At 42.0% G+C, this 23,625-nt stretch overlaps 2 protein-coding genes across 6 annotated transcripts in view; one reads left to right on the top strand and one right to left on the bottom strand.

Moving 5' to 3' along the window:
- The window catches only part of rasa3 (RAS p21 protein activator 3), a 54,992-nt gene extending 53,489 nt beyond the window's left edge, over window positions 1–1,503 (bottom strand). The window contains exon 1 of the mRNA XM_034679810.1: window positions 1,377–1,503. The gene's annotated coding sequence lies outside the window, so the exon portion shown is untranslated. The remainder of the gene's footprint in view (window positions 1–1,376) is intronic.
- tpp2 (tripeptidyl peptidase 2) lies at window positions 985–20,001 on the top strand. Of its 5 annotated transcripts, XM_034679803.1 has the most exons (30): window positions 1,086–1,463; window positions 3,853–3,981; window positions 4,162–4,257; window positions 4,428–4,532; window positions 4,652–4,776; window positions 4,871–5,034; window positions 5,120–5,274; window positions 5,365–5,441; window positions 5,527–5,654; window positions 5,779–6,027; window positions 6,109–6,224; window positions 6,503–6,674; window positions 6,772–6,929; window positions 7,015–7,091; window positions 7,186–7,292; window positions 8,563–8,786; window positions 8,878–8,994; window positions 9,095–9,195; window positions 9,297–9,393; window positions 9,479–9,616; window positions 9,703–9,947; window positions 11,057–11,135; window positions 14,377–14,415; window positions 14,819–14,970; window positions 15,060–15,156; window positions 15,261–15,391; window positions 15,923–16,172; window positions 16,767–16,886; window positions 16,977–17,075; window positions 17,124–20,001. In XM_034679803.1, the coding sequence occupies exons 1-29, from the start codon at window positions 1,299–1,301 to the stop codon at window positions 17,064–17,066; spliced, it is 3,903 nt and encodes a 1,300-aa protein (XP_034535694.1). In that variant the 5' UTR covers window positions 1,086–1,298; the 3' UTR covers window positions 17,067–17,075; window positions 17,124–20,001. The 5 variants fall into 5 exon arrangements, with proteins under 5 accessions (XP_034535699.1, XP_034535697.1, XP_034535694.1 ...); XM_034679802.1 differs by having other exon boundaries at window positions 1,087–1,463; window positions 16,977–20,001; XM_034679807.1 differs by having other exon boundaries at window positions 1,089–1,463; window positions 8,632–8,786; window positions 16,977–20,001.
- Window positions 20,002–23,625: the final 3,624 nt, after the last annotated feature.

Here is a 23,625-nt window from a genome sequence, read left to right as displayed (position 1 = left end):
TAAGCCAACTAGTTTAATCCAAATAGCTGTTGTTTTATTGCTTTTACACAACCAGTGAAATGTCAGCAGCAGGTGGAACTGAGAGGCTTATCCTGGGATAAGATAGGATGAAGAAAGACAAGATGGGATTCCTAAATTTAGTTTTGCTTCTGTAATGACAAATTTGCGGGAATCCTACAAAAGCCGCGTCAGGTCAACTCAACTCTCTCAACTTATCTTTATTTATATAACACCTTTCATTCATTCAAGCATGCAGCCCAGAGTGCTTCACTAAAGAACAGAGACAGAAAACAACAGCGATAGGGTAAAAGTAAAGTGATATAAAATACTTAAAAAATAAAATCATGACGACCAAATTCATAATATAAAATCAGATAAATACCAGAAAAATAAACAAATAAATAATAATATGATATGATATGATATGATATAATACAATGTAATGTAATGTCATGCAATATAATATAATATAATATAATATAATATAATATAATATAATATAATATAATATAATATAATATAATATAATATAATTAAAATAAGTAAAAATCGTGCTAAAACAATGGTCATAATGGTAATAATGCAGTCCAGGGATAAAATAAATAACTCCAGGTTAGTCTTTAAACTAAGTCTTTAGTTTACTTTAAAAACACCCAGAGAGGTCGCCGCTTTAATGTCCAGAGGAAGAGAGTCCCACAGTTTTGGTGCATAAAAGTTATGCAGTACAGTATGCTCTTATATACGAATAAGAACGAATAAAATAAGATATAAATATGAATAAAAATACAATACAATTGAATTGAATTGAATTAAATTAAGTTGAATTTAATTAAATTTAATTAAATTAAATAAAAAAATTAAATTAAATTATATTAAATTAAATTAAATTAAATTAAAAAGTGTTGATACATAAGGTCAAAAAAGTATCCTCCAAGATCAAATTTTTAGAAAAGGATCTTATGGTGCAAAAACAAAAAGTTCACTGTGGTCAAAGTGAGGCACAACAACTGGAACATGGTGATCTCAGGGTCACTGCAGAGCAAATACAGGGAGGCAACATTTACCAGCTATTTAAAATAAAACATGTGGATAGAGTTGTGCTAAACAATGTAATGTGATAATAATTATGAGTAGTTCAAGCTTTAAAAAGCATGTTTAACTACATGCATGTTGAAGAAGGTTGCTAAGGGACCCGCACTGCCCCTTTAAACCTCTCTCCTCCTCCCCGTTTCTCTCTCCCTCCGTCCGGCTCTTCTTCCCCATTTCGCTGCTTTGTTTTCATTGTCGCTCTTTTTATCATGGCTGCTCATTCTACTGAAGAACCGTTCCCCTTTCACGGGCTGCTCCCCAAAAAAGAAACAGGCGCCTCGTCTTACCTCACCAGGTTCCCCGAGTACGATGGCCGAGGGGTGCTCATCGCCATCCTGGACACCGGCGTGGACCCCGGGGCCCCCGGCATGCAGGTAACCCTCACCGGCTGTCTCAGGTCGGATCCGAGCCGTTAACGGCTGTTAGCTAGCTACAGGCCCAACGGCTACATGCAGCTAGCTAGCAACACAACACCAAAATATGACAAATACAACAACAGATTATGTGACAACCAAATCAACTAAATAAAAAAGAGTTAATATTTTATTATCAGAAGTCAAAATGTTTCTCAGAGCTTCACTTCTTCAAAACCTGCTGCTTTACGTTTAGCACAGTTAGCATGGTGTCTGATAGCAGAATGTGTCCGCTTCACATTTCCTCGTATTCCTCTATAATTACACTTCCTGCTGTCAGTTTTCTGCCAACACTTCTGCTACAAAAACTAAATAAAGAGTAATTTAACTAACATATTAACATATGTGGCTAATTGTCAGTTAAAGAGCCTTAATTCACGTTAACTGCCAAGTCACACCGGAATCTAGTCCACTAGCTTCACATTTGTAGCTCCAATACTTCAGCAGAAGTAGGTGATTATGTTCATATAACAAGGGTGCTTTGAATGCTGTACGTTTAAATTGAAGACTAACATTATGTTTAAACCACATGTCACCCTGCGTGGGCTGTGCTTAAAAGGGCAGAGACTGAATTGCACCCTGAGTAAACAAGGGTAGGGGTAGAACTACCTTTTGCAAGGCACTTGAAGTCACCTGAATGGCATAAAACCCAAATTTAACCCTCCTATTATCCTTGGGATCTATTCAATCAATCAATCAATCAATCAATCAATCAATCAATCAATCAATCAATCAATCAAGCATTATTTATATAGCACCTTTCATACAAATCAAATGCAACCTAAAGTGCTTTACAATGATTTGAAAAACAAGAAAGAAGCAGAAATAAAACAAAGGCAAGACATATTAGGGGACAATAATAATAATAAGAATAATAATAATAATAATAATAATAAGAAAATAGTAATAATAATACAAATTAAAAATAGGAACAACATAAAATAAAATAAAATAGAGACCAATGAACACCAAAAATAAAATATGTGTAATTAAAATAAGTTAAAGCATCAAAATTAAGAATAAAAATAGTTAAAATAAGTAGATAAAAAAAAAAGGGTAAGGATAAGAGTTGAAAAATAAAACTAAGGCTAAAAATATCAATAAAACAGAGACTGAATAAATGTGTGTTTAGTTTACGTTTAAATTGGACCCCATTCAATGTTTAATGTCTCTAAATTAATGACTAACATCTTTTTTTTGGCTTCATATTTCATGACTTTTCCTAATTTAATGGCAACAACTGGTAAAACATAAAATTAAAATGTTGATATGTTAATTTCCTGTAAAAAAACATTTAGGCATCGGTGTTCCTTTGGGTCAATTTGACCTCAGGCTGTTTTAACCGTATAAAACATAAGAAATATCAACATTTTACCAAGCGGCAAACTCTGGTCTAAAAACTGCATTTCATCAAGGGTCCGCTTGAGGCTGGCTCTGGAAGTACTGGAAACCACATACACACCAATTAAAACAATACAATCTTTACAGCAGAAATAAACATATTTACAGCTTGGTATAAAAGTGTAATCTGGGTAGCTCATTTCTCAATCGGCACACACTGTAAGGGAGGTGAATTTTTTCATAAAGTGGCAATTTTGAAGATATTGAGATTAGGAGTCTTCCAATGAGAGGCACAGCTGACTTGATTGGCGGGAACACAGTAGCTGTTGGCTAGGAGGCTCAAAGCCCGCCTCTTTACGTCACAATCGCTCAACAGCAGCAATATGGGTCCCACCGACGATTGGTCTCAAAACAGCGCTTCAGAAACAGATGGGTGACGTTTTTATACAGTCTATGCATTTTACACACATTTGTTTTAGTTGTTTTGGATGGTATTGAGGTCATTATAACCAAGGACACTTCCGCATGTAAAGGAGCTGGGATCGAACCGCCAACCTTCAGATTGAGATATGATATTTCCAGCAACCATGTCTCTAAAGACATTCAATGATGTGTCCTGCGTCATACCTTTTGATAACATAGAAACAAGTCAGGGCAGACGAGAGCGTGACAAACTCGCAGCAGTTTGATGTTCTGTTTTACAAATAAAGTCCTTCTAAATGCTTTAAATTATGTTTATGCTTTAAATATATTTTATTTAAAAGGCTATTTAGGTAGTCAACAGAGAAACATAAAGTACCTGACATATAAACCTGGGTAACAATCAGTTTCTGGAGGTTTAAATTGCAGAGTCAAATTGACCCCAAGGATAAAAGATGTTGGTAAATTTAAGGGTAACAGGAGGGTTAAGTGAAAAGTGATGATATTTGAAGCCTGGAATCCAGTATAGATGACTGAAAATGTGCCTCCCACCTTGATTGTCCTTATTTATCTCTGATTTCTTCTACAGGTCACAACTGAGGGGAAGCCAAAGATCATTGACATCATTGATACAACAGGCAGCGGTGATGTGAGCATGACCACTCTTGCAGAACCCAAAGATGGGACTGTAGCTGGCCTCTCTGGTAGAACACTCAAGGTATGTACCCATGTGAGACCCAGGTAGCAGCCCACATCTCACATTCGTCTGTGGGGATCTGTAATGACTCCTCTTGGTAGTTCTTTCCAAATCTAACTGTGCTTGACCCCACCAAATACCTGCTCTGAAAAGGATTTGTCTTCATATTTGTCTCACACAGTGTCTTTTTATGTCTTCCAGATTCCTCCTGCCTGGGTCAATCCATCAGGGAAGTATCGCATTGGAGTTAAAAATGGCTATGAATTTTTCCCTAAGGCACTTAAGGAGAGAATACAGGTAGGGAGACCTGACATTATTACTGTACTCTGTGTGTAATGAGTTTCATTGTGCAACTTGATGGTTGTGCAAAGCGATTAAGGCTCCGGTGGCATTCACAGTGCCAGATCTTTGGGGACTAATAACCTAAACTTTAAGCTTTGATGTGGTTTTCTACTTTTGCATTCTAGAAAGAGCGAAAGGAGAAGATGTGGGACCCCCCGCACAGAGCAGCACTCGCTGAAGTCTCACGCAAGTCAGAAGAGTTTGACCTCGCTCACCCAACACCCACACAGGTCAGACCTTTACAACAGATTCCCCTGTGTACTTGTCAGTGTTTATATGCATTTACTACTCACCAATATGCTGCATTTCCTAACTTTTCTCCATCCTCTGCCTGACTTCCTTTCCTCAGATGGAGAAGTTGCAGAAAGAGGAGCTGCAGAGTCAGTCAGAGCTCCTGGCATCACTAGAAAAGAAGTACAGCGATCCCGGCCCTGTGTACGACTGTGTACTTTGGCATGACGGCGTCACATGGAAGTAAGCCAAACTCCCTTTTTCTACAATCTCCATGACTGTTCATCTTGCGTTTATTTATTGCTTACATTGCCTGATACTATTCTTTCCTCTTCAGGGCTGTGGTCGATACCTCCGAGTGTGGAGAGCTGTCCCAGTGCACAGTGTTGAGCTCTTACAAAGAGTCTCAGGAGTATGCCACATTAGGAAACGCTGAGATGCTCAACTACTCTGTCAATATTTATGATGAGGGAAACACTCTCTGCATCGTTACCAGTGGAGGTAAGATATCCTGAAGCAATCAGCCTTCTTAATGTAGTCTGTTCAGTGTATTCTCCAGACTAACCTGCCATGTATGCATTTAAAGGGGCTCATGGGACACACGTGGCGAGCATTGCAGCAGGCTACTTCCCAGAGGAACCTGAGCGCAATGGTGTGGCCCCTGGTGCCCAAATCCTGGCTCTGAAGATCGGAGACACCCGCCTCAGTACCATGGAAACTGGCACAGGACTCATCCGCGCGGTAAATTTACCTCACTGTTTGAAGTAAAAATGAGCAGTTTGTCTAAAATTTTGTGATAACTTACATGTTTTATCCGTTTGTCTCTTAAAGATGATTGAAGTCATCAACTACAAGTGTGACCTAGTTAATTATAGCTATGGGGAAGCCACCCACTGGCCCAATTCTGGGTAAGTATTGAGACAAAGGGGTGTGTTTGTGTGGGTTTATTTTGCACACATGGTAACAGATTTTGTGTGTGCTTGCTGTTTTCAGGAGGATTTGCGAGGTGATCACAGAGGCGGTGCAGAAGCACAATGTGATGTTTGTTTCAAGCGCAGGAAACAACGGTCCCTGCCTCTCAACAGTTGGCTGCCCCGGGGGAACCACCGGCAGTGTTATAGGTACACACAGCAATGAGACACGTGTTTATTTAAACCTCTGATGAAGTGCTGAACATTCAACTTCACAGAAGAGCCCAAGATATCCTACATTACACCCCTCACTCCTGCTGTCCTCTGTTCGTAGGAGTTGGAGCATATGTGACTCCAGACATGATGGTGGCAGAGTACTCTCTGAGGGAAAAGCTGCCTCCCAACCAGTACACCTGGTCCTCCAGGGGCCCCAGTACAGACGGGGCCCTTGGGGTCAGCATCAGTGCTCCTGGAGGGGCCATTGCATCTGTACCCAACTGGACTCTTCGTGGGACCCAGCTGATGAACGGCACATCCATGTCATCACCTAACGCCTGTGGAGGCATCGCGCTCATCCTCTCAGGTGAGTCCATAGTCAAAGACTGATGTTACATGAAATTAAATGTGCAAGGATAACAATCTGATGTGTTTCTGTGCATCAAAGGATTGAAGCAGAACGGGATCCCTCCCTCTGTTCCTGCTGTGAGGAGAGCGCTGGAAAACACAGCGATGAAGGTTGATGACATCGAGGTGTTCGCACAGGGCCACGGAATAATCCAGGTGAAGGACTACGGCACGACTTGCTAACCACGATAGAGAAGACACTTCCTTCTCCCACATTTGCACTATACAAAGCAATGCACAAGTAATATGCAAAACCTGAAACATCTTTAGTTACTTTAGCAAATTTTCAGTTTTGAGATTTCGACATGTTGGACAGTATTTCAATTATTTAGTCATTTGTTCTCAAAGAAAATCCAGAAGGGTTTTTTTTGTATCTTGTAACGGTCAAAGCATGTTCTGTTTTTTATTAATGTCCATGTCTGTGTTCCTCTCAGGTTGACAAGGCATTAGACTACCTCACTCAACACGCCTCTTTACCCACGAGCAATCTCGGTTTCTCGGTAAGCGTAGGATCACAGAGAGGCATCTACCTCAGGGACCCAGCCCAGATTCTTGCACCCTCAGATCACGGAGTAGGAATCGAACCCATCTTCCCGGAGAACACAGGTACTGCTCACAGCTACACAACTCCTATAAAACCTTTAATATGTAACTGTGTTATTTTTCTCTAACATCAATTATTTTCTTGTATCATCCATCACAGGAAACTCTGAGCGAATCTCCTTGCAGCTCCACTTGGCGCTGACGTGTGCCGCCCCGTGGGTTCAGTGCCCCTCCCATCTGGAGCTGATGAACCAGTGTCGTCACGTCAATGTCCGCATCGATCCTGTGGGACTGAGAGAAGGAGTGCACTACACGGAGGTAGAGACACTAAAATAAAGAGGAGTGAGAGATTGACGTTGCCTCTGAGTCTATCAGTGTTCATGCTGCTCTCTTTCCTTCTCAGGTGTGTGGTTACGATACAGCAGCTCCGACCTGCGGCCCTCTTTTCAGAGTCCCCATCACAGTTGTTATCCCTGCCAAGTAAGCTCTTATCTCATGCAGGCTTTTTTTTCTGCAGTGAGTCCGTAGAGTGCTCGAGTCTCATTATCCCGTTTTTCTCACTTTGATCTGACAGAGTGACAGATAACCGCAATCAGGAGCTGAGTTTCACAGACGTCCACTTTAGACCGGGCCAGATCAGACGCCACTTCATCACAGTTCCTCAGGGAGCCTCCTGGGCGGGTCAGTGTCTCTGTGTTTCTGTGTGTGTGTGTGTGTGTGTGTGATGAATGAAACTGGATATGATGGATTGATAGCCTTATTGTGAGCCATCATTAATAGGACAATCAATACGAGCTTCCCTTATCAGAGAGTGTTGCAGAAGCTCATAAATTGTTCTGTAAATTTCCGTTCAGCTTGTGTTTCAGGAAGTTTCCCACATCTCCATTTTTATAGATTTTACTATCAGCTTTTACAAACATGCACAGCTAAACAATAATTCTAACCAGTCGTTGTCGGCCATCTTTGCACTTTGGTTACATTTGTAAAGATACACTACTCACAAAATGTTCGGGATATTCGACTTTCGGGTGAAATTTATGGAAAAAGTAAAATGTTCACGTTGCAGTGATATTACATCTTGAAAGTATGTAGGGTATTTAAGTAAAAGCGTAATTCCTTCATCTCAAACAGCTTATTGAAACAAAAGCTAACAACAGTGGAGGGCACACCACAACAAAACATGTCTCAATAACTCGTCATGTGACCTTGAGAATAAATCACAGCTCGACATCGACGTCTCCTGCTGCTCACAAGTCGACTTATCATCTGCTGAGGCGTCCCTCTCTTCTTGAAGGGCTTCCCTTAGGTCATTCAGGTTCTGGGGTGCCGGGTTACGACCCTCTACACGGCGACTCAGTCCTGTTGTTGATGGATTGTTAGGCATCCTCCTGGTCTCAGAATGTGAACAGCATGACGAAGAGGACGGTTTAAATACAAACTAGAACATTTAGTGGTGGATTTCTGGATCAGACACTTGTTGTGATCCTTGTTAGAGAACAGCTTGTTCTGCAATAAGTACTGACACATTAAACAGATGGACATGTGCATTCAAAAGTTTAGAGAAGGTCACCTGTAAAGTTTACAGTGCATTAAAGGTGCATTCTGAAATTTCATCTGAATATCCTGAACTTTTTGTGAGTAGTGTACTTGTTATTCCCCTCTTATTAAGGGCTATAAATTGTGTTGGATTGTGCAGCAAAAAAACGTGAGAAAACCAAAACCAGATTCTGATATATTGTGTTTAAAAAAAATGAATCTCTCAATATCTTACATTACAGTATCATTGCTGCTTCATTCTTGGCAACTTTGAAATTACTCTTTAATGTTCATTATCATGAGTAGAAATCTAATCTGTCAGGAATATCAAAAGTCAGTGTAGATCTCTAATCCTAAACTTGTTGTTTCCTCTTCTTCCATTCTCGGCATTCTGCTCTCACCTCTTGCCTTTCAGTTATTTATATCCTCTCTCTGTATTGTTCTCCTGTTTCTCCGCCTCCGTCTCCCCGTCTCCCTCCCACAGAGATCACTCTGACCTCTCATTCGGGAGATGTGTCATCAAAGTTTGTTCTCCACGCGGTGCACCTGGTCAAACAGAAAGCATACAGAGCCAACGAGTTCTACAAGTTCTCTTCGCTGTTAGAAAGAGGCTCATTAACCGAGGCTTTCCCCGTGCTGGTATGCTTCTTTTAGAATATATATATATATAACAACATGTAAAGGTCATATCAGTGGGTTTATTCCGTTTTGTGTTCCGTCTCCTCTCCAGTCGGGGAAGGTAGTAGAGTTGTGTATCGCTCGGTGGTGGGCGAGCCTGGGAGACGTCACAGTGGACTACAGCATCTCTTTCCATGGACTCCACACTTCCCCTTCGCCTCTGCACATAGTAAGGAGAGAACACAAACATGTTTAATCGACACAGACAACTCAGCCTACAGCTCAGAGAGCATCACTTTCATTTCTGTGACCCTCGTTTGTGTCTGCAGCACGCCTCAGAGGGAGTCACAAACTTTGAAGTGTCGTCGCCTCTGAGGTATGAAGAGGTGTCTCCAACTATCACCCTCAAGTCCTGGGTTCAGCCTCTGAGGTAACAACACAAACACACAATCACACACCCAATAACACACACACACAGGTTTGTTGTTCCCTGTCAGTGCAGTACATGTCTGTGCCCTGTTGTTGTTACAGACCCATCAGCTCAAAGATTAAAGCTCTTGGGATGAGGGACGTTCTCCCCAATAACAGACAACTCTATGAGATTGTTCTCGCCTACAGCTTTCACCAGGTACTTTTAAATTCATACGAGATAAAAAAGCTTGGTCTTTAACCTCTTTCTATGTTAATACATCTGTATTTTTATGGATCCTCAGCCTAAGAGTGGAGAGGTCACCCCCAGCTGCCCCATGCTCTGTGAGCTTCTGTACGAGTCTGAGTTTGACAGTCAGCTCTGGATGCTGTTCGATCAAAACAAAAGGTTACTGGGTTCAGGGGACGCCTACCCGCACCAGGTAAACATGAGTTTCACTTCAAGATCTAACAGGTGTTTGCTTTCAGGAGTCTCATACCCTTTTCCCTCATTTTTTAACGTCTCTAGTATTCACTGAAGCTGGAAAAGGGCGACTTCACTGTGCGCCTGCAGGTCCGCCACGAGCAGTCCAGCGAGTTGGAGCGCCTGAAGGATCTACCATTTGTTGTTTCTCACCGTCTGTCCACCACTCTCAGTCTGGATGTCTATGAGACGCATCGTGCAGCCCTCATGGCCAAGAAGAAGTCCAACTCTGTCACCCTGTGCCCGGGCTCCATGCAGCCTTTCTACGTCACATCCCTGCCAGACGACAAGTGAGTGACTTCTTCACTAACAAGACCACGACCGTGTTTGTTCTTAAATTTCTAACAAGACTCACTGTAGTACGTAAACAAAACCTCATGCGGAAACATCAAAAACGAAACAGCATGATGGTGCACTTTAAGTTTGAGTTAAAGGGTGGAGGTGAGAAGGGATGGGTAGGGGTCGATGTAAGGAGGGTTGAGTAGGGGTTGAGGTAAGGAGATGTGTGTAGGGGTGTATGGGTAAGGAGTGACGAGTAAATAGGAACAAGTAGGGGCCAATGTAAGGAGGGATGAGTAGGGGTCGAGGAAAAGTAGGGGCTGAGGTAAGGAGGGATGGGTAGGAGTCTAGTTAAGGGGGTTGGTAGGGGTTAGGAGGGATGGGTAGGGGTAGGGGTCAAAGTAAGGAGGGATGAGTGGGGGTCAATGTTAGGAGGGATGCGTAGGGGTCGAGGAAAGGAGGGACCAGTAGGGGTCGAGGTAAGAAGTGATGAGTAGGGGTCGAGTTAAGGAGGGTTTAGAAGGGTTGAGGTAGAGTAGGGGCCGAGGTGAAGGGGGATGTCTAGGGGTCTAATTAAGGAGGGATGAATAGGGGTTGAGGTAAGGAGGGATGAGTAGGAGTCATGGTAGAGTAGGGGCCGAGGTAAGGAGGGATGGGTAGGAGTCGAGTTAAGGGGGATTAGTTGTTGTCGAGGAGAGGAGAGATGGGTAGGGGTAGGGGTAGGGGTCAAAGTAAGGAGGGATGAGTAGAGGTTGATGTAAGGAGGGATGAGTAGGGGATGAGGTGTGGGAAGAATGGAGAGGGGAAGACATGCAATAAATGGTCCAGCCCCTGTGACAAGGACTCTGTACATTGGGCGCATGCTTAAACTGCTCGGCCCACAGGGCCCTAAGGAATATTAATTTTAAAAAGCCAGAATCAGATAAACTCGCCTTTTAAATTCTTTATCTGATGAGTTCATTTTGAAAACAGCTGGCAGTTAATTTAACAGCTTTTAATATTTGTAGCAGCTCTTAGTTTAATATTCTGCATATTAACACCATCACATCCTGTTCGATCTCCCCGCCTCTTCTCTCTCTCTATCGCTGTCTTTCTCTCTTTTGTTTCTCCCCTCTTTCAGGATCCCAAAGGGCACGAGTCCAGGCTGTTATATTTCGGGGTCTCTGGTTGTCCCTAAGAGCGAGTATGGCAAGAAAGCAGTGAGTGGCCTTATTTGTCATTTCCTTCTTTTATCTCTAAGTTATCAACCCTTCTCCTCAGGATCTTAAGTTAGGACGTTTTCACACTCCTTACTCATCAGGGATTTGACTCTGTTGTCTGATTATAATGTTGATAAAATGAAAAATGTAATTATTATAAAGTTAATAAAGTGTGTGGTCCTGAGGTACGGGTTGAAGACTGATGATGGTTGTTTCTCAGATTCTGTATTTGGATGTTTTTAATCTCAACATCCTCAGAGATGAGCTGAGTCGAGTGTGTTGCTTCTGGAGTTGGTTGCTGTATTTCCTGATCCTGCATGGCATTATTGTTTCTCCGTTGTTCTTTTCTGCCCATGCCTCTGCTGTAGGTCCAATCAACAACTTATTATTATTTATTTATTTTACAGTTTGGTCACCGTGCTTCAAGTGATGTACTTCAGTGTCACATGTGCTGAGTATTGACTGTTTTTTATTTAAAGTCACTCCTAAATTACACAGGAAGCGCCGCACTCGATCCGTCAACGCCACACACTGCACAGCCGATCTGTTCCCATTCTAGTCAATGCTCATGTTTACACAGGGAGCGCCGCAGCTCTGTCTCCAGAATGTCTCCCTGTTCCGCTCTGCTGAAGAGCTAGTCTAATTTAATTTTATTCTATTTTATTTTATTATTAACTATTATTTTTTGAAGGTTTTTTTCTTTTTTTTAAGGCATTTTTGCCTGTATTGATAGACAGCTGAAGAGAGACAGGAAATATAGGGCGCAGAGTGCAAGGGAAGACACGCAGCAAATGTTTGAGGCCGGGACTTGAACCTGCGACTGCTGGTATGAGGACTGTAGTCTGAGTATTAGGGGTGCAACGGATCAAAAAACTCACGGTTCGGATCGTATCACAGATTTGAGTCACGGATCGGATCATTTTTCGGATCAACAAAAAAAAAAAAAAAAAGAAAGAAGACAAGACAAATATAACTTTGTCCCTCTATTTATTTTGTAAAACACTTTGCCCATTAAATAAAAACAACATTCAACTCAAAATTTACTGCATGTGCAAAGCATCTGTGGGCCCAGTCCTGCCTCATTCACTGCATTTCATGGCATGGCAAGTGAAGGAGAAGAGGAACTTCAAAAGTTTCACTCTATTCTTCTTTCATTTGCTGATTTTCACCGTCCACTTTTCTTTGAGCAGCAAACTGTGAACACACCGTATTATTCTAGGGTCCTACAGCTGGCAAAGTGCCAACATGCGAACTGCTCCATAAACGAAAGTGAAAGTTAAAAATTGCACTCGCAGCATTGGACTCTAAGTGACCCAGTAACAGCCTGTCTGCGTATCGTTGACATGGAGAAAAAAATCCCGCTAAACACGCGGTGACCCGACCAAAACACAGAGTGAAGGAGTAAAGGCTGATTTATACTTCTGCGTCGAATCGACGGCGTAACCTACGCCGTAGGTCCGCGTAGCTCCCGTACCTACGCAGAGGCCTACGCACGTAGCTGACGGGCACCTCCTCCAAAATGTAACTACGCGTAGAGCCGACGCGGACCGCAAGCTCTGTGATTGGTCCGCTCGACGGCTCTGTCTTTCCCGCATTCACAGCACTTCCGGGGTCCCGGACATCGGCCACACATCGGCCGTGTATTTCATCTCCTCCTCTCTATTCTTCATGTAATCATGTCTGTATGATAAACAGCAACATGTATCAGCTGTAGATTAACATAACACGCTCTGAATCGATGTGGAAAAGTAAACAGAGATCGTAGCGGGACCGGAAGCAGGCGACCGGCTATCAGAGAGACCGCACTGCCCTCAGGCGTTTCGGCGGAGAATTGCTGCGCGACACGGACACACCGACGCACAAGTATGAGGGGCTCATGTCCGCGTCAGCCCCTGCTGCGTAGGGCGACGCAGAAGTATAAATCAGCCTTAACAGTTCGGGGGCCACAAACAGGCGGCCGGATGCGGGCCGCGTATTGACCGCCTCTGGTCTAGTGGGTGCGCGACGGAATTTCATAACGTGGCTCAAGCACATTCAGCATTCACTGTATTTCACAGGGAAACCAAAATGCTCCCATACATGTGACTTACAAGATGCAGGAGGGTCATAATGTTCCTCTGCTCCTTCACTTGCCATGACTACCACTGCGCTTGACGAGTGAGTTGACGCGCAACCATTTTTTTTCATCAACCGATCCGCGGACCACGTCCGTGCCGAACCGTGGAGAGGCATCCGTACGGATCACGGATCAACGATGAGCCGTTGCACCACTACTGAGTATATGGGGCTTGCACTTAAACCGCTAGACCAATGGCGCCGGAGCTAGCGCTTAGCACGCGTTAAGCTGAACACCGAAAGGACAGGACAGGAAGTCAGGCACGATGGAATGCTGCGCACACGCTTCCTGTGTTAATTAGGCGTCCGTGTCATGCCTTAGGTTTGGCACCAAAATGATGTTGAAATCACTACTTTGAAAAATCTGAATTTCCTTTTCAGCATATTTTTCCACCAACCCAAAGAAGTTTCTCAAACTTTTGCTGAAACCAAAGCATTTACAAGAAATACATACATTGGAACTAACTTTAGAATAAGTGATACTTTAGTTGCAGAAAAAAAACTTGTGTTGATGCCAAAAAGGTTTTAATATGTTACCCAGACCTTTTATTCTAAATGTTGTCTGCAGAGGAGAGTCGCTGCACAAATGGTCATCATCCCAGCCACTGTTGATCATTTTATTAAACATTACTTTAAGTGGGAATCAAACTTTGGTGTGCTCACCTGATGCCGTCTGCATTTGGTCTGTACAACAGAAAATGTTTATATTCTTGAGCTCATATTCTTCACGGGCTGCAGGAACTCTTCCTCACACGTCTTCATACTTTGGTTTTGACAGCTTTCTTTTCTCGTTTCGTGAACTCTCCTGACTCAGGTGCTTCAATGCAGAAATACTCTCTCATATTTTTTTCACATTGCTTTGCTGTAGACCTGTGTACTGTTTTAATCTCATACAAACAAGAAAAGTCAGATATTCACTGTGAAGGAAGACGAGTCAATCAGACTGACAGAGACCTGAGTTTGCAACATTTACTCCAGTGTTGAGCTGTTTCTGTCAGAGTGATGGACAGGTGGAGCAGACGTTAGAGTCTCTAATGAGGATGAAAGAGAGATTAAAGAAAGAGAAGAATCCTTTTTGGTGTGTTTGTGTTGTCTCTTCCTTACTGTGTGTTATTCTGACCACCAGGGGCAGGCCTCTGCAAAACGACAAGGAAAATTTAAAAAGGTACTGGATGAGCTAAAAACACTGTACAACAGGGCGTCCTCTGCTCTCCGACCATCAGGGAAAATACTTTTTCCTTACTCACAGATGGGATTTGTTATAACTTCTTAACTGATGTCTAAGCATGTCATTATTGCTGTTTTAAAATATGCAAACTGTTGTCCCTGACAGGTATTTATTGTGATGTAGCGTAGTTAAGTTTTCTGGTGGTCAGTGAGATGATTCATATCTGTAAAGATCAATCTTTAAATGTTATAACTGGGTAATAAAAAGCTAAGTAAAGTGAATCAGAATCTTACATATTCACCTTTATTCCGAGTAGAAAAAAAGAGCTCATGGATTTTGTTCGTAATGTTATTTATTTTATATTTAACTGAGCTTTCTCTCTTTTTGTGTTTTCATTCAGGATATTGTTCCAGTCATCTACCATTTAATTCCTGCTCCAAACAAAACAAAGAACGGAGGGAAGGAGAAGGACAAGGAGGCAGACAAAGAGAAGGATGTGAAGGATGAGTTCGCAGAAGCGCTGAGAGACTTAAAGATCCAGTGGATGACAAAGTGAGCACTGCAGCTCTCAGCGTTTCTCTCTCTGCTCTGTTCTTTCTATTCTTTCTCTGACATAACCATGTTTTCCTCTCCCTGTTCAGACTGGACTCCAGCTCCATCTATGAAGAACTGAGGGAAAACTATTCTGAGTACCTTCCACTGCACGTGCAGAGGCTGCATCAGCTGGACTCTGAAAAGGTACACGCAGACTCTTAACAGGACTCAGGACTCACCTCCAGGAACATTAAAGCAAAAACACATCTCCACTCACCATCATTTCTCCTCCTCCCGTTTGTCTTCAGGAGCGGGTGAAACGTCTCAGGGAGGTGTCGTCAGCAGCAGACATCGTCATCTCTCAAATCGACCAGACCGCTTTAGCCGTTTACCTCACAATGAAAACAGACCCTCGGCCTGATGCTGCTTCTATCAAGACGTAGGTCTTAAAATTAAACAATCTTTTAACAAGCTCACGGTCAAACTGCTTCATCGAGGAGAAGTCTTTTAAAGAGAGCAGGACACAGATTGGGTTGACCACAAAAAATGTAAATTACAACAACCACAAAAAAAGTGAATTCTTAAATTTGAAAATTTACTTAATTGTCTCAATCCACAATTTAGTCAGCTTTCTCCTCAGTAAGACTTTTAATCTTAAACTTCTGTCCTGTGTTGGGAAGCAAAAGGGAGTAATTTGTGAAATAGTGCCTCAGATCTTTACCCACAAAGTCTGGCGCTTTAATATCATAAAAGTAAACAAATTATATTGAAACAACATCAGCGTTTGTTTGGCTTAGCAATTCGGTTGGATGGTCCACATACAGAGTCCTCAAAAATGTCTACCTGGCTCTAAATAAAGACATAATAATATCAGCTAACATAATATTTTTCTCAAGCATTTAAACTCTGATAAGTTCTTAAAATACCCTCTGAGGTCTTAATCTCACATGTTCTACTGTCTTTGTTCCAGTGACATGGAGAAGCAGAAGTCCTCTCTTCTGGACGCTCTGTGCAGGAAAGGCTGTGCTCTGGCTGACCAGCTCCTGCTCCCCCCTGCACCGCAGGACGGCGCTGTAGCTGTCACCACGGGACAGATGCCAGCCGAGGAGGTGGTGGAACAGGTGGCCAGTAGTTCAGACGACTCCCTACAGAACGTGGCTAAAGCCCTGATGGACACGTTCTGGGAGGTGCAGAAGTGGGCGGAGCTGACCGACTCCAAGGTGGGTTGCATGTGACTATGTAGGCATGTGAGATTAAAGGATGAGGCTGATCGACCCTTAAGAAACATTGAGCTAAAACCATAGACGGTACAAGGAATGAACAAAGTATCCATGACATCACCCATCATTTTGAAGCTGATTGTCGGCAGGTGCCATATAGGAAATGCTGAACTCAACCTAAAATCATCCAAGCTAGTGTGAGGTAAAGAGGCAGGTCTTTAGCCTCCTCGCTAATAGCTTCAGGTTGCCCGCCTGTCAGTCAAGTCAGTCATGCCCTTATTTGGGAAAAACTTGAAAGTTTAATATCTTAAAAAATAACAAGTTTTAGTAAATTCACCCCCAGTTCAGTGTGTCCTGATAGAGAAATTGGCTATTCAGACTATAATGTTTTTTCAACCAGGCTGTAAACATGTTTATTTATGCTGTAAAGATGATCTCTTTTGAATGGGTGTGTATGTGGTTTCCGGTGTTTCTGCAGCCAGCCTCAAGTGGACGCTCAATGAACTGCGGTTCTTACCACTTCTGCATAGGCTTCATATTTTAAGACCGGAGGTTGCCGCTTGGCAAAAACACACTTTGTTCATCTTTCCTCAGGTGTTGATGTTTTCATACAAACACGCTCTCGTGAACAAGATGTACGGCCGAGCCTTAAAATACGCCTCTAAGATGGTGGAGGAGAAGCCAAGCAAAGAGAACATGAGGAACTGCATCCAGGTACGAGAGCAGTGACTGTTTATATCTCCTGATGTCTGCTTCTCTGTGTTCACTGTGAATCACTCCATGTTTGTTTACTTTGTCTTCCAGCTCATGCGTCACCTCAGATGGACACACTGCGCCACCTTCAGTGAGAACTGGCTCCCAGTCATGTACCCCGCAGACTACACACCCTTCTAGACACGCAGTCACACACACACAAACACACACACACACACACACACACACACACACACACACACACACACACACACACACACACACACACACACACACACACACACATGCATGCATAACCAGAGTGGCAGTACATGGTCCATTACATTGCGATTTCACTTTCATGCCCCTCAGGGTCACATGGTCTATGCATCTGGATTTTCACATGTAGATGCACCAAAACGAAGCGCAGCGCTGGGTGTAAACGTTTCGATGCATCGACCTCTAACAGCTCGACGGGTCACGATCACAGTGCGTTAGTGCTCAAACTCCTGCCAAGGCTTCATGATCTCTTTTTGTGCTCTTCTTCGTTTTGGTGTCATCTACACACTTTGGAAGTTCTCATGCAGCCATCCTCAGCTGGACACTCATAAATAACCTCATTATTTTGTGTAAATACTGTAAAAGGGCCGATGTGGACTGAAAGGATGCACCCCCCCTAAAAGGAAATTAAATGAGACCCCTCCACTCACAGCAGACAGCTCTTAACTAGCCAACATGGTTCTGGAGACGAGGAAACTTGCTGCTGCTGCTGTGTCAATTTGTGTCCCCTGATCCCAAAGGGAGTCTGAGACGGACTTTTATTTCTTCTTTCTTTGTATTTTGATTGTTCCAGCCACGCAGAGCTGACTCAGTTGAGATTTAGTCCTGTCTTGTCTATTTAGGCTCTGACTTGCGTACACAAATCAGTGTTGAGGTGCCTTCTACATGTACCTTACCTTTCCTAATGGGATGATAAACAGCGTGAGCGTGTTGGCTGCAGAAACCTGCAGAACCAGCAGCCTCAGTCGGACCCTGTCTTGGGCGTTCGCGTTGTTTCAAGGCTCACACCCGCAGCACGATGCGTCTGTACTGCACGCAGGCCCTTAGTGACTTGGCAGGTATGTGGAAGCAATAAATACACCTACCTGCAGAGGTGTTGGCCACCCACTCTATACTGCAGTGATCTGAGCAGCACATTTGAAATCCATCCAACAGACCTCACTAACAGATCCGATGCGTTTGTGGGCAGCGTGAAGAGCCTCGGTCCAGATCTCATTGTAAAATGTTCACACAGTGTTAGATGTTTCTCTGCAGCTTTTAAAAACGCTGCAGCTGTACACAGTGTCATAAAATAATGTACATACACACGTAACATAAAATATTAAGATGCAATAGGTATATAATACAAATATTATTCTAAGTGATGTATTTTGCATATATGCATGTCTTCTAGCGTTTAAGGAAAAATGTTTTATTTGGAAGATTTTAGTTGTTTCAATTTGGAAGATTTTTAATCTCAAACACAATCCTGATAGTACCCATTGTCGTTTTCTTGAGTGTGTGTTTTATGAATGACTTTATGTGTACCTCTGAGCAGACTCCGTGTACGTGGGTTTTTCTCCCAGTGGAACTGAATTGATAGCCATTTAGAGAATTGAAGCATGAGTTTGTTTTGTTTTCTTTCTTATTTGCTTTAAAGGACTATGCCAGTATTTTTTTTTTTTAGTGTCTCATCTGATTTACCACGATCACATAAAACACATCACAGCTCGCCTTTCTGCTCATTTCAAACCAGGCAACCTCTGGTTTTCATTATCAGAGCGAACATCAAGTCTGCGTACGACCGCACTTCTTCAAATTCCTCTGAATTTCTCTCTTTTTGCCTTTACGACATATCGCAGAGCAATCACGATGAAGCAATACTTTCATAAACACACGGTGGCACTTTAACGTCGTATGTTTATGTTGCTGCTGTAGCTTAAACCTGATTGAACCACAGCCTCATCGCACCTGCTGGCCCATTTCCTGATGTTTCAAACAACACAGCGGTGCAGTTTTCAGGGCATTTAATCCATTACAGCTGCAGGAATTGTTCCTAGTCATTGCAGAGGAATATATTTGACCTTCTAAGTGTGAAACTATTAAAGAGGTAAACAAACATAAAGCAGAGTTGATGTTCACTGTGATAAAAACACAGCTTGATGCACTTCTATAACTGTCACGAGAGGATCATTATCCACACAGTGCGACCTGAGGTACTACTTTTTTATCCAACTATTCTTCCTCCCAAGCCGCGATGCAGACAGTCACTTAGTTTGCGTAAACCCCTTTGTGATTGAGTCTGAGGTGGTAGCTGTGCATAATGTGGAGATAACTTAAAAACAATGGCTGCACAGAACAGCAGGAAATTTTAAATGTGGGACTCCCCTGCGTTCATTTCAGACGTTGGGTTTGTCGTTGAGCTTAACTTTACAAAAACACTTGCATCGTCCTTTAAAATCACCTGATTCTCAACCCTTATGACTTCTACATCTTTTACACAAGCAGTGTAATTCTGTGGTATCACTTTAACCAAAGAATGATTTTACAAAGTTGCAGTTGTTTTTATTCTGGTCATCTCACGAGGGGAAGGTGCATGCTAACGAATGTAAACCCCCTCCTGTTACTGGATTCAGTTAGGTTTGGTACCTGACAGAATTGACTCTTTGCATCTTCTGTTTCCTCCCGCTCTGTCTCCTCGGTTTTCACTTTTGCTCAGACATAGGTTAGGTTAGGTCTTCAGTAAGCGTTGCCAATGACAGACTCTCCAAAAATGGCCTTAACTTTCACCACGGGACTGTACCGTCCATCTTCTGGCACCTCTGTTGCTCTCACTCTGCTGGTGTCCGGAAACACTTCAGAAATGCTTCTTCTGGATGACGAGTGTTTATATTTATAGTCATAAAATCTAGTAAATGCCAATATTTTACAGAATGTTATGAGATAAGGTTGTATGCTCTTAGTATTATTTTATATCCATTCTTCCTTGATGACGTGGGGAATGCCCCAGCTAATGTCACACTATTTTGTGGTCACATTGAATCAAGTCACAAAGACGGAAAACATCACTGAATAAAACTGATTTGGAAGAAAGAAAGAGTCTGGTGTCGTTACTTGTGTATACAGAAATTCATCTAATAGATACTCTCTTATCAACAAAGACCCAACATCAAGACAGGATAAGATCCAGTCCCATCTTCTGGACCAGACTCAGTCTGATCTCATCTTAATCCACCATGAGCAGAGCACTTTGCAGCATTTAGCAAGTCACAGTGGCAAGGAAAAACTTCCTTTAACAGGCAGAAACCTCCAGCAGGACCAGACTCATGTTAGACACACATCTGCTGACACCGTATTGGAGAGAGGGATGATAGTGGTGAGACTGATAGTAGTTGTAGCAGCTGGAGTCTGGCACGTCCACAGCAGCAGGCCGTCTAAGGCAGAGATCTAGAGGAACCTACAAGACCAGGGAGCTCAGGGACTCCAGAAAGGTCTATGGTTAGTAACTTTAATGGGACAGGAAGAGTTAAAGTAAGTCAGGCAGAGAGAGGGGATCCCAGTGTTACAGTTCCCCTGGCAGTCTAAGCCTATAGCAGCATCACCAAGAGCTGGTCCAAGCCTGAGCCAGCTCTAACTATAAGCTTGATCAAAAGGGAAAGTTTGAAGCCTACTCTTAAAAGTAGAGAGGGTGTCTGCCTCCAGGACCCTGACTGGTAGATGATTCAAAAGGAGAGGTGCCTGACAGCTGAAGGCTCCACCTCCCATACCACATCAAGAGTTTTTAGGTACGATGAGCAGGCCTGCATGCTGGGAGCGTTGTGTTCTAGAGGGGTAATAGGGCACTATGAGCTCTTAAAGATACAAAGGTGTCTGACCTTTAAGAGCTTTGTAGGTCAGAAGGAGGATTGTTAAACCTTTGCTGCACAAACCAACTGACACTCAATAGTTTGCCTTTTTAAAGAGGCAGAGTTGTATTAAACTGCAGAATGTTTATGTATAGTGGAATAAATGTGTTCAACAATGAAGCATCAGTAAAAGAAAAAGTGTGGCCCAAATCCTCTTCTATCACTGCTTGAACATAGTGCTGTAAGAGACATCTGAGGTGTGACTTTTTTGAAGTTGTGAGGACGTTTTCGACCACAAGGTGGCACTAAATGTTTAAAACAGATGGACTGAACTACAGGTGTAACATCCTTTGAATGTCTCAATGATATAATGTATTGTAACACCCTACAGATTAAAGATTTAAATAGGTTTATCTGACAGTTTTGAACAAACGTTTTCATCCATGTTTCTTTAAACAGTCCGGCTTGATGGCCACTGAACATTTAGTTTCTTTCCCATGAAACAAAGTAATTCGTTGTTGCATCATAAATATGTGACACTGTGCAGCATCTGAATGTGACTTTCAACCATCTCTAAAGAAAGACATCAACAGCTGTTAAAGGAAAGGCCGCCTCACAATGTTTCACAATTGAGAGCAAAAACCTATCTGTAGAACAACATGTGGTCAGATAAATCCCAGCTTTCATAACGGCCTCCTCCAGAGAGCCGGAGTTATGGCTTTGACCTTTTCATCACGACAGTCCTCTCAGAACTACTGAAAAAATCACGTCAGCAATATTTGATCATGATGAAAGTTCTTTACAGGCCTGTCATCACATAACACCGCTTTGTTCCACAGTGCTTTCCAAATATATTGTTTGTGTTGGATGACAATAAAACACAGTGTGGAGCCTCTTAATGTGCCCAACAGAAACACATAACTCACAGATTTCATTAGGGGGAGGAAAATGTACATTTGGGCAAAGACAAAACAGAGACATGCTGCTGGACACAGACTTCACCCTCTGGGTTTTGAAGCACAGATGTCCAGTGTTCTTCAGTTCATAAAGACGAATGAAACCACACATCATACTCTGTACAAGATATCTATTTTCATTAGCTCTGATAAAGTAAATCTAACAATACATTTTTTTAAACTCATGTGAAATATGCTTTTCAAGTGGACATAAAAGAGGGATGTACACATACCAATACCACAGCATTCAGCAAGAGAAGAAATAAATGAAATATAATAGATTAAATAAGAAGGCACCAAAACCCTGGTGTAATCACACACATTATGAGTCATCCAGTAAATGCAGACCCTTAACATATTTGAAGAAAGTGTCCCATGTTTTATGAAATCTTTTGGTCTGACACATAAAATCTTATCACTTTGAATAATTGACTAACCCTCTAGGGACAAAAATTGTCTGCCAAAGTTTATTTTTCAAAGATCTGTTTGTTTGAATTTTTAAATATTATATACAGAAGATCAATGGAACAATTTAGGCGAGTGTTGTTTTTCTCATATAGGAAAAGAAAAATAAGATATGTGAATGAAGTAGTTAATGAAAAAAACAAAACAATAATAATAATAAGTAACAATCTCAAATGAAAATAAATAGAGAAGAGAAAAAAATATTTGTAATAGTGAAAATTCAATAAAGTGAAAATAAAAAATACAACAGGTAAAAATAGTAATAATTACAAAAATTAACAAACAGAGAAATGAAAAAAATAAACACAACATATGATAACCTACAACTACTGTCTTTTGATATAAACATTCAATTGCTCTTTAGACATAAATTTAAATATCATGAAAATACATGTTGTTGTTCTACAAAAAAACAAAACGCTTAATCTTTGATACTATAATAAATACTTGTTACTTTTTCTAACATTTTCTAAAACCTTCTTTTAAAAACACATATTTAGTGCTGTGCTTTTACAGGAGATCTGAGTGTTTTAATCAAGATGTTTTTTTCTTTTTCAGGCAGTGTCACTAGCATGACTTTTTTATATTTAATGATATATTTCTGATCTTTTTAAACTTTTGAATCTTTTATCGTTTGTTGTTCTATTCCCTTTTATCTGTTGGTGGTAGTAGCTTTTTTTTTTTTTTTTTTTTTACCTTCCTTTATATTTTGTAACATCTGACAAAGCCTTCAATGACTGGAGTCACAAAAACTGCCTCCCACTGAACTCGTCAAAGACAAGGGAAATGATTTCCGAAGATCAAGGCTCTGCCATCAGCTAGTTAACATTCAAGAGGTGGCACCAACCTACAAATATCCAGGTGTACACCTGGACAACAAGTTGGACTGGTCCCTTAACACAGATGCACTCTACAGGAAAGGGCAGAGCCGCTTCTTTTTCTGAAGGAGGCTCAGATCCTTAGACATCTGCAGTAAGATGCTGCAGATGTTTTATCAGTCTGTGGTGGCAAGTGTGTTATTCTATGCTGCAGTCTGCTGGGGAAGCAGTATAAAACACAAGGATGCAAGGCAACTGGACAAACTAGTGAAAACAGCTGGCACTGTGATTGGAACCAGGTTGAACTCACTGGGGGCTGTGGTGGAGAGATGCACACAGAAGAAGCTAGGGACCAATCTAAATTACACAGATCATCCACTCCACAACTTCTCTGTGGACCAGAGAAACAGCAGCAGTGGACGGCAGGACTGAGAGATACAGAATTTATTCATCCCTGCAGCCATTAGGCTTTATAACTCTCTAGCCAATGGGAGATGAGCTGACAGACACCTGAATTTACCCCTTGGGGAATAAATAAAGTAAATTCTATTCAATTCTATTCTATTCTATTCTATTCTATTCTAGTCTAATCTAGTCTAATCTAAACTATGGGGAAACAGCTCCCCCTGCCGGTGGC

Source organism: Notolabrus celidotus, chromosome 3 (assembly GCF_009762535.1).
Source record: "Notolabrus celidotus isolate fNotCel1 chromosome 3, fNotCel1.pri, whole genome shotgun sequence".
Classification (NCBI taxonomy): Eukaryota; Metazoa; Chordata; class Actinopteri; order Labriformes; family Labridae; genus Notolabrus; species Notolabrus celidotus.
Note: the sequence above shows the minus strand (reverse complement) of the source record. Positions and strands in the feature narration are given on the sequence as shown.